The 13,619-nt window shown below is 60.6% G+C and overlaps 1 protein-coding gene across 1 annotated transcript; it reads left to right on the forward strand.

The window, feature by feature from the left end:
- Window positions 1-1,713: 1,713 nt before the first annotated feature.
- CPNE7 (copine 7) lies at window positions 1,714-12,492 on the forward strand. The gene is made up of 15 exons (XM_075536751.1): window positions 1,714-1,887; window positions 3,545-3,727; window positions 5,199-5,273; window positions 5,495-5,569; window positions 6,092-6,175; window positions 6,729-6,818; window positions 7,030-7,128; window positions 7,380-7,466; window positions 7,828-7,887; window positions 8,407-8,540; window positions 8,667-8,721; window positions 9,397-9,448; window positions 9,528-9,661; window positions 11,085-11,321; window positions 12,355-12,492. Exons 1-15 carry the CDS (start codon window positions 1,714-1,716, stop codon window positions 12,490-12,492), a joined length of 1,677 nt encoding a protein of 558 aa, XP_075392866.1.
- Window positions 12,493-13,619: the final 1,127 nt, after the last annotated feature.

The following is a 13,619-nucleotide window of genomic DNA, read 5'->3' on the forward strand; positions in this document are numbered from 1 at the left end:
TAACATGATCATCCCTGTAGATTTCACCAGGGTGCGGCAGGCAGGAATCCTGGTGTTGGGGAGGCCATGGACTTGAACTGGCCTGGTAGGAAGCCCAGAGACTGCTCCAGGTTGGTTTCTGCAGGGACCCATCGGTCCTCTTCAGCTAATCTCTGAGCTTTCTAGGTCTGAGTCCCCTCCTGGAGGCGGCTGGGGGAGGCAGGAAAGGAGAGTGCTAACCTGCCCCTTGCCTCTACAGCCAGTGTCTGAAGACAGCAGAGCCTTTCAGGATAGAGCCCCTCCCTCAGCAAGTCAGCTGGCCATCTCCCATCCTCTCCCAAGGCCCTCTGCAAAACAAGCGGGAGGGGCTTGGCCGTCCGGGGGCCCATTTGAGGCGCAACACCACCTTTTAACCACCAGGGGCGCCAGCAGCAAGGCTGGGCCGGGGACCCGCGCCTAGCTAGGCCATCCCTCTGACCCCAGGGGCTTCCGCCCTGAAGCTCTGATTGTGGAGACTACATCCTGAGCTACCTGGGCACACAGCCTAGTCTCTGCTCCCTTGGCCTTTGGCAGAAACCCACCCCCCTGCTGTGCCTCCGGGCTTCTATCCAGGTCTGCACCCTATTTTAAGCAGAAATTGGCAAAGAAAATGTTTTAGGATGTTGTTTCCAGTCTCCGCCCACATTCCCCCTGCAGTGTCTAAGACCTGTGGTCCAGACAGGTGAAGCTCAGAGGCAGGTGGGAGTACTGCCCCTGCCACACCTGGTGCCATCTCTTAGTCTCCTCGTGCTGTCTCTCACCCGGTGAAATCACACTCAGACCCTTAACACCGCCGCCCCCGGGGGCAGCAGGGTCTAGCCAAGCCCTAGACCACAGTTTTGTAAAAGTGAGGATCACCTGGCCTGGCCCCAGTCCCCGCCTATGGGTGTCCTGTCCCACTGCCGCCGGGTCGAATCTGGCTCATGGTGACCCTGTAGGGCAGAATTAGACTGGTTCATAGTGTTTCCGGGATTGTAAATTGTTACAAAGCAGACAGCCTCATTTTCCTCCCTCAGAGCGGTAGGTGGATTTGAACCATTGACTTTTCAGTGACAGCCCAATGCATAAGACGCTGCTCCACCTGGCCTCCTTCAAACAGACAGTAGGTGCCATTGATTGCTGACTGGGCTGGGAGGTCAGCTCTAGGAGACCCCAGGAGGCTCACTGGAATTTGCTGGGAAGCTGTGTTCCATCGCCCCACACTGGACTGCAGGGGAGGAACCCGGACGCCCAGGCTTGGGGGATCTCTGAACCCCAGGAGAATCCGACTGGCCTCAAGGGCCCTGCATGGGGTTGCACCGTTGGGGAGGGACCCCAACTTGACCCCGAGACTCGCCAGCCAGGCTTTGGGGGCCAGCACATAGCCACACTGGGGATTCGAACCCAGGAACTGTGTCGGAACTACCACAACCACCCCCTCCCGGCCACTCTTCTCTGCTCCCCATCCGCCCCCTCCCCGCTCCGCCCCCTCCCCTATCCCCCTCCGCCCCCTCCCCTGTCCCCCTCCGCACCTCCACCCAGTCCTTGCGCAGCGACCGCGGAGCCACGTGTGCCCGCGCCGGCGGCGGGCGTGTCTGGCAGCGCGGCCACGCCTGGCCGGACCACCATTTCCCAGGCGCGGCAGCTTGGACCAGCGGGCAGCTGCCCCTGAGCGCCGAGCGCAGCTCGGGTGGGTGCAACGCCCGGCTGGCTGGCATGAGCGCGCGCTCGGAGCGCGGGGCGGCCGTGGGCCCCGGGGTGGTGCCCGCGCCCTGCGCCTCGAAGGTGGAGCTGAGGCTCAGCTGCCGGCACCTGCTGGACCGCGACCCGCTCACCAAGTCCGACCCCAGCGTGGTACTGCTCTTGCAAGCGCAGAGCCAGTGGGTGCAGGTACGGCGGGCACTGAGGACGTGGTCGGGAAGCGGCGGCCAAGGGCCGAGACTGGGGCCAGGAGTGGCTCCCTAGGTCTGGAGAGTAGAGCTGGCGCTGTGGGTAGGGCGCAGAGATGAGACGGGGCCAGCGACTGGAGGGCCTGTGGGGAGGGAGGGGCGCCCCAAAGTGATGGGTCGCCCTGGCAGGGCTCTGGGGCCAGGGGGAAGCGCCCAGCAGCAGCGAGGGGCGGGCTGGGGGCTTGAGGGGCACAAGGACTGAGCACTTCCCGATGATCTTCCCGTGCCCCTCCCGGAGCAGATCTGAGGACTGGGTCAGGGCGTGGGCTCCAGGTTCCGACCTCAATGTCCCAGTATTGGGGCTCCCTAGCTGGAGGACTTCCTGCCTCTCCTCACTCTCTTGTCCTCTTGGAGACCCACTGTGTGTGGGTACAGCGCCCTCCCTGGGGTGACAGTCCACGTGCATGTGACCTGGGTTGGAGACAGCAGGGAGCGGGCGCCTCGCAGACCAGGGACTGGTGGGCCTCTCTCCAGAATGAGTCTGTCCTGGGAACCTGGGGTCCTGCTCACTGTCTCCATCAACCCCTGGCATCTCCTGGAGGCCACTCCTGGCGACAGTTAGGGTGTCCTGAGCCATGCCAGTAGTTTCTCCAAAGCAGGAGAAAGAAGGGTCTCAGGAGGAGGGGCACAGTGGGGGGTGGGTGTCATGAAGCATTTGCTTTGGGGACAGGAACCCAGGAGGGAGCGCTTTCCCCTCCCCCTTCTGTGGTGGTCCTGTGTGACCCCTGGCTGGGGGCAGGGAGGGGGGTGACTCATGTGGGCATGACTGGTGTGGGGCAGAGGTCTGAGGCAGAAGGGGAGGTCTGGCCCACAGGATGGGTGGGGGTGGGGCCTGCTGGTACTGGTCTGCTTTCCCCCCTGCCCTGCTGGCTATGCACCCTGACCTTGTGCTGTCTCTGGGTCACCAGTGCCCAGAGAGACCAGATATCAACCTTGCGCTTGAAAGGCCATGTCCCGATGGAAATTAAAGGAAGAAGACCGTGTGTCCCAAACCCCACCTCTCACACCAGAGACTTGGAGGAGGATGCTCTGGGGTGAAGTTTATTAGAATCCTGGGGACGGTCTTTGAAAAACACCCCCAGATGAGCTGTGGCTCCCTACTCCCCCCACCCCAATGCAGTGTGGTCCCTGAGAGCTCAGGGCCTGTAGTGGCTGGACATTGCCCCCTCCCCCCCCACCGCCTGCCTCCCCACTCCTACCCAGGTACAGAGAGGAGTCCCACAGATGAGCCTGGCATGGGACCCAGTTCCACCCCTGACTTGGGATGCTCTTGGCCAGGCCCTACCCTTTCCGCCTCAATTTCCCCATCTGGAACATGGAGATCAGAAATCAGAAGATGCGGAGAAGCCATAGAGATGCCAGGCGGTGAGGGGTGGGTGAGGAAGGAGAGTGTGTTTTCTGTAGGGAGAGAGGCCCCAGGGTCCTGGTGTGACCATGACCCCTGTGGGGGGAGAGCAGAGCAGGGAGGCTGGGTCTTTTGGGAGTGACCTGAGTGGGTTCTCATGAAGAATCGAGGGGAGGGCAAAGGCTGAGCAGGGAGGGCCACTGGGCCCAGAAGCCCCCTCCCCTGGTTGGCAGCTCACAGTCACTGGTTGCAGGTGGAGAGGACGGAGGTGGTTCGGAGCAGCCTGCACCCTGTGTTCTCCCGGGTTTTCACACTCGACTACTACTTTGAGGAGGTGCAGAAACTGCGCTTTGAAGTCTATGACACCCACAGGTCTGGGGCGCTCAGCTGCCTGGAGGATGATTTCCTGGGGGGCATCGAGTGCACCCTGGGCCAGGTGGGCACCTCCTGGGGGGTTTCCTGGGATGAGAAGGTGGCATGACAACCATGGGGAGAGGGCTTTCAGTCTGGTGAAGGCCTAGTGTGTGAGGGCATGGTGAGAACCCCTGCTGTGACCCCACTAGCACTGCCCACTTTGGGAGTTCTCTGTCTGGAAAAACTCCTACCACATTTTTCAAGACATACACAGTACATTCATGCAGTTCAACCCTCAAGGTGTATAAGGACATGTTGGGGATGCCACCTTCATGTCTCTGTCCCCAGCCATGTGGTTCCCCGTTCCCCATCCTGCCTGCCTCTGGGCTCTTGAGAACCCTTCCTCTCCCGAGATGAGATCTTTCTTTATAAGAGATCAGAACCCCGCCCCCTTTAATCTGCCAGCGGCTTTTCTCCCTTATGTAAGGAGGCCAGCTGCAGGGTGGCTGCTCCGTCCTTAAGGACCTGGCTTCCGCTGGCCGGACACTGGCTTTCCCGCCCTTTGCCAGTGGGCGTCCTCTGCCCACTCTCCTTGTAATTACAGCTCCCGAAAGCCACCAATTAGTGTCCTCCTGTCTAATCAGCCAGCACGCGTCCCTTGTTCCTCTCCAGCTCTGAGTGGGCTCCCTGGGCACAGTTGCTGAGACTGATTCACAGGCAGGACAGTGCAAACCCAAGAATGGCAAGTGGAGATGATTGAGGACCCCTCTCCTCCCCCGAGTGCTACCCGCTGGGACCTTGCAGCCCCTCCTGTGCCAGCAGCCCCCACACAGCAACCCCATTCTGGTCTCCTGTGTGTGCATGTGTGTAAATCACATGGCACGATCCCATTGGAAGCGGCCGCTCTGACGGACACATATCTGTGTGAGTCACCCCTGCGGCGGCCAGGGAGCTGGTCATAGCACACCCTGTCCCGATTCACAGACAAGAGGACTGTGAAAGCCCCCCACCTTCGGAAAGTGGTATGTCAACCCTGCCTGCAAAGGGTGAAGGTCACCTCTGATCCCTGCCTTGCCCGGCCCCCCCCAGTCCCCAGGGCCCCCCATCCGGGGTGCCATGAACTTTGTTATAAGTCCCTGGGGGTCCTCCCAGCAACCCTCACTTTGCAGATGAGAAAACACGCTGGCTACTAGGCAAATTCCACCTACCCTGTCCTCAGGAAGAGACATAGAGCCCTGTGTCAGCTCACCTCATGGGGGGTGGGCTGTAACTGGGGCCTGGCAAGCAGTAGTGGGGCTTCACTGACATGGGGGGAGGGCTTCCACCAGCTGCTTCCCGGCCTCAGGTCTGGCCACCACCGTCCCCATGGGTGTGATCAGTGGGGGCTCATGAGGTGGGCTGGCCAAAGGCAGGGGCTGAGGTAGGTTTGGGGCTGCCCAAGACGGGGACTGTGGGCAGGGAGCCTCAGAGGACGGGCCTGAGGAGAGGGAGACCTGGAGGCCCAGGGAGCCCACCCTCCTCAGTCCCTTCCCAGCCTGTCTTCTGATTTTCAGATTGTCGCCCAGAAGAAGATGACCCGAGCTCTGCTTCTCAAGTCTGGCAGGAATGCTGGCAAGTCCACTATCACGGTAAGGCCAGGGCTGGACTGTCCACCACCCCTCTCCTCCAGCCCCCAGCCCCCGGGCCCTGCCCCTCCCTATGGGACTTCTCTCTGCAGTATCCGCCTGCGATAGGGCAGGGGGCACAGATACCCCCTGGCAGGCTACAGGAGGGACTGAGGTTCCAAGGCCATCACAGGTTTGAGCTAGGGTCCCTGCTTGTGGGGTCAGATGTACCTCCCTCTGCCTAGGTGATAGCAGAAGACATCTCGGGGAATGATGGCTATGTGGAGCTGTCCTTCCGGGCCAAGAAGCTGGACGACAAGGTGAGCAAGGTGGACATGTCCTATTGAGCCAGGGGGTCTGGGAGTGCCCAGGGAGAGCCCACTTCCCAACTTGCCTGGAGTATAGTTTCCTCGGCCATCCTGGAAGGTATCAGGAGAAATGGAGGAGTTGGTGCCATTGAAGCAGAGGGGCCACCCTGCCTCACAGCAGTGGTCGATGGTCCTGCTACTGCTGGCTACTGCCACAGTCACTGTGGTCGATGGTCCTGCTACTGCTGGCTACTGCCACAGTCACTGGGTCCTGCTGAACTGGGGCCTGGAAGGCACAGGGCACCAGGAATGGTCTCCCAGGGCTGGGTGTTTGAGCAGAGGATTGAGGCTGGTCCACACCTGGGCAGGTCGTGGGGGCTGCAGGGCAGGCAATGGGATGGGGATGGGGGCTGGGGTTCTGAGGAAGGGCCGGTGAGCAGTTCTACTTGCAGGGGAAGCAGCGGCTCTGGGGGTTCAGGGAGAAGCCTGAGCTCCAGCATGCTCCCCTCCTTTGGCATCCCTGGGCTCTGGCAGGACCTCTTTAGCAAGTCGGACCCCTTCCTGGAGCTGTACCGGCTCAACAGTGACCAGAGCGAGCAGCTGGTGTACAGGACAGAGGTGAGGGCTGGCCAGCAGGACTCCGGGACACTTGCCCCTCTGACCCTGAGTGCTTCCAGGGCAGAGAATGACATCACAGCTGAGTGTCACCCTGTCCTTGCCCCGCCCATCTGCCTGTGGCAGGAGGGCCGCCCACTGCTGTGGGGGCCTCAGCCCCGGCACCCTCCATCTCCTTTCCGGACATGAGTGTGTCTCGCCCGCTGTTTTGTTGCCACTGTGATTATTTTTAGGGCAGCCTTCTTCCTGCAGGTGAAGCGGGCTGTTTCCACCAGTGAGAGTTTCCTGTTGGGGGAAATTATCCTGAGTTTGGGACGAGTCTATTTAAAGAAAATGTTCCAGGTGGCCTAAAAGCCTGCGGGAGTTGGGGAGGTGCTCCCAGAGGAAGGAGGTTCCCAAAGGGGGCTCTGGAGGTGGAGGCCAGCCCTGGGCCGCTGATTAGAGGAGGAGGCACCTGGGGTTGTGGTTGGTCTTCACTCCTGAGCTGGCTGTCCTGGGCCCCACTGGACTCAGGGGCCTTCCAAGGGTCCCTAGCTCCACCCTCCTGGCCCCATAGGTCGTGAAGAACAACCTCAGCCCTGTGTGGGAGCCCTTCAAGGTGTCACTGAACTCCCTGTGCAGCTGCGAGGAGACTCGGCCCCTGAAGGTGGGCTGGGCAGTAGAGGGAGGAGCAGGACAGGAGCGGGGGCGGGCTGGTCACCCCCAAACACATTCAGCCTTGGAGCTGGGGTTCACCAGGAGGAGTTGTGCCTTTTGAGGGATGGGGGCCCCCAGCTTCAGGCTTGGGCTTGGTGCGGGGGTGGGGGGTCTGCCTGGGTCCAGAGGGGCAGGTGGGCTGAGGGAGCATGGCCTTCCAGGGCATGGTCTGGGATTATGACTCCAGAGGGAAGCATGACTTCATCGGCGAGTTTGCCACCACCTTCCAGGAGATGCAGAAGGCCTTTGGGGAAGGCCAGGTGAGCCTCTCTCCCTGAGGGACACGGACTCCCTGCCCTCCCACTGAGCCTCAGAGTATGGTGTATCTGGGAGGGGGAGGGACAGGCGCCTAGGAAGGGTTGGGCTGCCAGGCTCCCTCAATTACTGCTATTACAGTAATCCAGAGAAGAGACTCTGCTGATGGTAATAAAGAGAGCTGGTACTGGCTGCTGGGCCGTGGGCTGCACGGACCCCAGCAGAGATGGAAGCCCTTCCTCCCCCCCACCCCCAGGCCCAGTGGGACTGTGTGAACCCCAAGTACAAACAGAGGAAGCGCAACTACAAAAACTCCGGGGTGGTCATCTTGTCCCACCTCAAGGTGAGGCCTGGAGGCAGGGTCCTTCAGTGGCCCCATCCTGCTCTCTATGTAGGGACAGAGGAAGTAAGGGGCAGGGAGGGGAGAAGAGCAAGGTGGGGCAGAGGAGAAGACAGGGGAGGCATGGGAGGGAGAGGGTCATGGAGACAGAAGCAGGAGGCAGATCTGAGACTTCCAAACAGGAGGGAGGGCTCCAATGGGACAGAAAAGGTCCTGTAGGGCTGTGTGGGCAGGGGGAGGGGTGACCACTTCACCAGGCTGCCCACCCCACTCTCAGCGGGGCTGGGGCAGGGCACAGCCCTGGGCCTCAGTTTCCCCAGCCCGGGGTGCCAGGGTGGGCTTTGCCAACACCGTTGTCTGGAAGTTCCACAGGGTCTACTCCTTCCTGGACTACATCATGGGGGGCTGTCAGATCCATTTCACCGTGAGTCCCCCTACCTGCCCTGGCTCCCCTTTCTGCTGGCCCTCACAGAGCCTCAAGAGGACACCTGAGCAGGACTCCAGTCTGCTCTTTGGGGTCCCCCCATCCCTTCCTGGATGCCTGGAGTAAGAGAGTGAATGGGTCACAGGGATCAGTCTCCCTCTCTCCTGCCAACCCATATAGCTGAGCAGCATTCCCTTACCATGATGTCACGACCCTCCCCTCCCCTCCCCCTGCTGCCCCTATGCAGTGGCCCCCCTGCGACCCTGGCTCACTCTGGGTGGGTCAGGCAGGTTCCCTGCAGGAGAGGGGGCATGACCAGACCCCTTGTTGGCTCTGCCCCAGTGGGCTTTCTTCCCCTGGCAATTCCTGTGAGATTCTCATGAGCCTGGGACCACCTGCACTGAAGGGCTCCAGCCTCATCTGCCCTTACCTACTGACTAGGGTAGAGGAGGCAGCCTGCCAGGGGCCAGTGGGGGCGCCCCAGGCAGGTGGGCCGTGCTCATGGACCCGGCCTCGCAGGTGGCCATCGACTTCACGGCCTCCAACGGTGACCCCCGGAACAGCTGCTCCCTGCACTACATCAACCCCTACCAGCCCAACGAATACCTGCGGGCTCTGGTGGCCGTGGGCGAGGTCTGCCAGGACTATGATAGGTGGGCGCTCCCCTTCCAAAGGAGGTGGTACACACAGCCCTAGTTCCTGGGTTCCTGCAGCGCCTCCCCAAAGCTGCTCCCCACCCACCCCTGACTCCAGGAGTGACCCCGCCCCTTCTCTCCCAGTGACAAGAGGTTTTCTGCTTTGGGGTTTGGAGCTCGGATTCCTCCCAAGTTTCAGGTAGGAGCTCCTGAGCCCACCTGGCAGAGGGAGTCTTGGTTCCTGGGACCCCAGCTGCTGCCGCACTGACTCTGTGATGGGGGAGGGGAGTGAACAGTGTCTGGGCTGGACTGGTCTTTGGGAATGTGGACAAAGGTGCTAGCCCAGAATCTTTTGTCCTAAATAACTGACCACCAGTGGCTGGTCTGTGCAAAGAAAAGTGGTGGGAGGAGGTAGAGGTCTATTGCTACTATGACCACAGTAACAAGCTCAGGTGCAGCTGGGTTCAGGGGTCATACATCTGTCTGTCTGTCTCCCCTGGGCCTCAGTCGGTTTCTTCTGGGTTGGCTGCTCTGTGGACCTTCTTGCTACATGAGACTCCTAAATCCCCATACTCATGTCTCCAGCTGCAGGGCCACTAGCAGGTTCCTGGGCAGGCTGGGGTGCTGGGCCCAGAGCTGGGGCTGGATGGATTCCCCAGCAAATATAGGGTGCTAGCCTCCAGATGGTGATGAGAAGAACCCTGGGGGGCGGGGGGGGGCGGACAGCTTGGCCTGGGGGTCCTGGAGGGAGCTGGAGAAAGGCAGGCTCCTGGGACAGGGTCCAGTATGCCGGCCAAAGGGCCCAGGGGGGACGGTGGGCCTCCAGGCTCTGCTGCCTGCCTGTAAGGGACAGCAATGACCTCCTGCTCTGCAGGTGTCCCACGACTTTGCCATCAACTTCAACCCCGAGGACGACGAGTGTGAGGGTAGGAGACCTCGGAGGGCAGGGCTGGGGGGTCGGGGGAGGTGGGCCTGCACTCACCTGCCACCCCATCCCACCACCAGGCATCCAGGGTGTGGTGGAGTCCTACCAGAGCTGCCTGCCCAAGGTCCAACTCTACGGCCCCACCAACGTGGCTCCCATCATCAGCAGGGTCGCTCGCACAGCTGCGGCTGAGGAGGCCAGCGGGGAGGCCTCTGTAAGTGCCGGGACAGGGTAGGGGGAAGAGGCCATGCAGGGTTGGGTGTGCTGGGTGTTGACAGCCTGTCCCTGTCGCCCTGGACTGTGTGGGTATCCATCTGGGTCACCTTCTCCACCTTTGCTATCTCCCCTCCTTCTATCAAGCCCCCACTGGGTGGGTGCCAGATATGGTGCTGGGCATGGGAAGTGGGGTGGTAGGGCAGTGACCAAACCAGCTCCCTGACCTCAAAGGCCAATCCTCTGAGACAGGGGGACAGGCCAGCAGAAGGCCAGGGACATGGGAAGTGCTGGCACACCACGGGCAGTAGACTGGATGGGTAGTTGGCCGGGCAGGGCAGGGAGATCCAATCAAGCTGGGGGCCCAGGCCGAGAGGCAGCACACACAAAGGGCCTAGGGTGGGACTGGAGCAGAGTGAGCAGGAAGGGGGGACCCCACAGAGTGCGGGGAGAGGGAGGGCTCCACTTGCCAGGTATGGGCATGTCACTCCCTCACACCCAGGCCTGCTGGTTGCTGTAATCTTGGGGTGAAGAGGACTGAGTTACTCAGTCACCTTGCCTCCAGGGCTGCACCCCATGACCCTCTGATGATTTACGTGGAGAACGTGGGTTCTCGGGGCGCCCCCCCAGCCCGCCTACAGGCAGCCTTCTGCTCATGATTTGCACACTTGCTCTCACCTGCTTAGCACAAACAGCCTCCCACCACCTCCATGCCCGCTCTCCCTGGCCTGCAGGCACCTCTGCTCTCTTTCCCCACCTTTGTGTTCTGGGAACAAACCCGTCAGATCTCCGGAACTTGTGTAGAGATGGTGCTGTGAGCTCCAGCAGAGCTTCCCCATGGTCCCTCAAGTGGGTCCTCACTGCCCCTCTCCCCCGGCCCAGCTGCGGCAGCAGCCAGCTTACCTCCCGCTCCGCTCCTCAGCATTGATCTGCTGAAAGTGAGGACAGGCTTCTACCTGACCACAGAGCTCAGCTTTCAAATCCAGTGCTGCACAGAGCAGAGCTCTCCCGCTGGCCGCTGGCCCTGTGCCCGGCGTCACTGCAGTCCAGAGCCTGGATCCAGGCTCTCGGCAGCCACTCCCCTGCTCAGCCAGCCTCTGTCCTCCTGCCATGCTGCCTGCTGCCCCACCCTCCTCTTTCTGGACAAGCAGCCTCTCTGTGAGAACTGGGGTCTGGGCAGAGTAGGGAGGGGCTAGAGACGCCATCTCCGGCCAACACTCAGCCCCCCCACAGGTCCCTATCCTGCTCCGGGTGCTGAGAGCTGGAATCTGGAAATCCCAGGTGCAGGAGCTAGACATCCCCTCCTGCCTGCGCTGCCACAGACCCACCACAGATTCTGAGAGGGGGCCGGGCTGAGCCCACCACTGCCCTGCCCATGCCCAGGGGGTCCCCATAGAGTCTGCTCTCCCGCACCCTTCCCCCAGCAATACTATATCCTGCTCATCCTGACGGACGGCGTGGTGACCGACATGGCGGACACGCGGGAGGCCATCGTGCGCGCCTCCCACCTGCCCATGTCCATCATCATCGTGGGCGTGGGCAACGCCGACTTCACCGACATGCAGATCCTGGACGGTGACGATGGTGTCCTCCGCTCCCCGCGTGGTGAGCCCGCGCTCCGAGACATCGTGCAGTTCGTGCCCTTCCGCGAGCTCAAGAACGTGAGTGGGGGGCACCCACCACAGCCCATGTCAATGGGCACGGGGAGGGCTCACAGCTTCACACTCGAGCACACCCACCCACCCACTCAACACACACTAACATATGCACACCCATACATGCACACTTATACACACACAGTGTAACACACACATGCGCACTTCACACACACTCACAACCTAACACACACATAAACACTCACACTTATACAGTGTAACACACATGTCACGCACCCACTCTAACACACACTATGTACAAAAACACTAACACATACACATACTCATACACACACTTATGCACACTCACAGTATAGTACCAATACACACTCATACACAGTGTAACACACGCACACTCCATACACACTCACACCCTAACTCACACATACACTCACACTAACACACTCACATACGCCCACTTACACAGTGTAACACACACACTTCAAACATACCTTAACACACATACTAACACATGCATGGGCAGACTTACACACACAGTGTAACACTCACTCACACATGCACACAGTGTAAAGCACACGTTCATACTTCCCATGCACCCTCACACACATACACTCACACACATGCTCACACTCACATACATATACTTATACACAGTGTAGCACCAATACACACTCACAGTATAACACACATGCACACTTCACACACTCACACTTATATACACACACACACACACGATGTGGCAGGTGGGTCCAGGCCCCTGCATAGTAGTTACCTCTTGCCTCAGCCACCCCATCTCCTGTCCTGAGAGCAGGAACGGGCTTCCCAGAGACTGGGGCGAGGGCCCCATGAGCTGCAATGACATTTGGGACAGGGTCGGGCCTATTGAATGTCACAGTGACCACCACAGGCCTTGCATGCTATGACCCCAACATGGGGTCCTGGGGGTGACCCGCTGAATGGACACCCTGACATTCATGGGTGTGGCCCCAGTGTGGAACCAGGTCTCAGAGCACCAGGACTGTGGAGGGCTGACTGGGACGGGGAGGCCCCAGCTTGGCCACATTGTCCCCACTCCCAGGCTTCCCCTGCGGCTCTGGCCAAGTGTGTGCTGGCTGAGGTGCCAAAGCAGGTGGTGGAGTACTACAGCCACAAGGAGCTGCCGCCACGGTGCCTCAGCATCCCCTCCCAGGAGCCCAGCACTGGCTCTGCCCTGTGAAGATAACTGGGCAGAAGGCCAGTGAGGTTGTGTCCTTGCAGTCTCTGTGCTCAGTGTCCGAGGACTCCCTGGAGATCTCCTGCCCCTCAGCCCTGGCCTCACACCTCTCCACCCATCATTCTATGGGCCTGGATCCCCACTGGATCCCTGTGGCTGTGGGGCGAACAAAGCTGCACCCCAGCTGATTCGGACTGGCCCTGACAACTCCCCGCTGAATGGCAGGAGTCCCTGCAGGAGCCTCGGAGCCCTGTGCCTACCTGCCCCCAACCGGCAAGGGAGAGGGCCCAGGAAGCTTCTGGGGGCCCTGTTCCTGACTGTTTGTGAAGAAACCCAAGATGCCCCCCAGCTCCTTCTCCAGCTCTGTGCTCCTTGCTGTGGGCACTTCGGGGGGAATAAAGTGTTGTCTACTTCTGGTAACAGCAGATGTGTCCCCTGCCCCCTTTGTCCCCATGTATCGGAGGGCTGCCTCCCATGGGTGAAATGGCTGTCTGCCTCCTCCAGGCCCCACTCGTAGGGCCAGGACCAGGGGTGGGCAGATCTAGCTCTGACAGGGCTGCCCTCACCCCATTTGCTGCCTAGGGCCACCAGTAAGTTTATATGGTGAGGGCAAGCCTCCAGGGGAGGCCAGGAGGCCCAAAGCCCTGGGTGATGGGTTCGGCCCCTTCTCCTCCCTCCTCTGTGAAGTGGGGCCTGAAACCACAAGCAGCCTCTGCCTCTCCTCCCACTCCTCATCTCTGAGAGGCCTCTGGTGACACAGAGTGCTTCAGAGGGAACCCCTGCAGGCCAGGTGTCACAAGTGGACACTTGCATCCAATCTGATAATATCATTCGGTAAGTATGATCATTTGACAAGCACACTGTACAGATGGTGCTGGTGCCTGTCTGGCTCCCGGGCAGCCGGGGAGAGGACTTGGAGGGGCCCCAGACCTTGTCCTCTTTGTCCTGGGACCCTGTCTCCTCTCCCTACAGCACAGACCTCCCCTGACTGCGGAGAGGAGCTCCATGGGGGGAGGTTTCAGATTGAGGTTCCCCTGAATTGTTTTCCCTGTAAAACAAGTAGTCCTGACCCTGAATCCAGACCCATACACCCATCATCCACACACCCATCTACCTTTCTATCCACCCAT

The sequence above is a fragment of the Tenrec ecaudatus genome, chromosome 18, assembly GCF_050624435.1.
Source record: "Tenrec ecaudatus isolate mTenEca1 chromosome 18, mTenEca1.hap1, whole genome shotgun sequence".
Classification (NCBI taxonomy): domain Eukaryota; kingdom Metazoa; phylum Chordata; class Mammalia; order Afrosoricida; family Tenrecidae; genus Tenrec; species Tenrec ecaudatus.

Bases quoted from the DNA above. Each gene is read 5' to 3' on its own strand.
- CPNE7 (XM_075536751.1), top strand. From the start codon at position 1,714: ATGAGCGCGCGCTCGGAGCGCGGGGCGGCCGTGGGCCCCGGGGTGGTG. The intron at 6,819-7,029 runs GTGGGCTGGGCA...ATGGCCTTCCAG, and splicing joins AGGAGACTCGGCCCCTGAAG to GGCATGGTCTGGGATTATGA. The intron at 8,722-9,396 runs GTAGGAGCTCCT...CCTGCTCTGCAG, and splicing joins GGATTCCTCCCAAGTTTCAG to GTGTCCCACGACTTTGCCAT.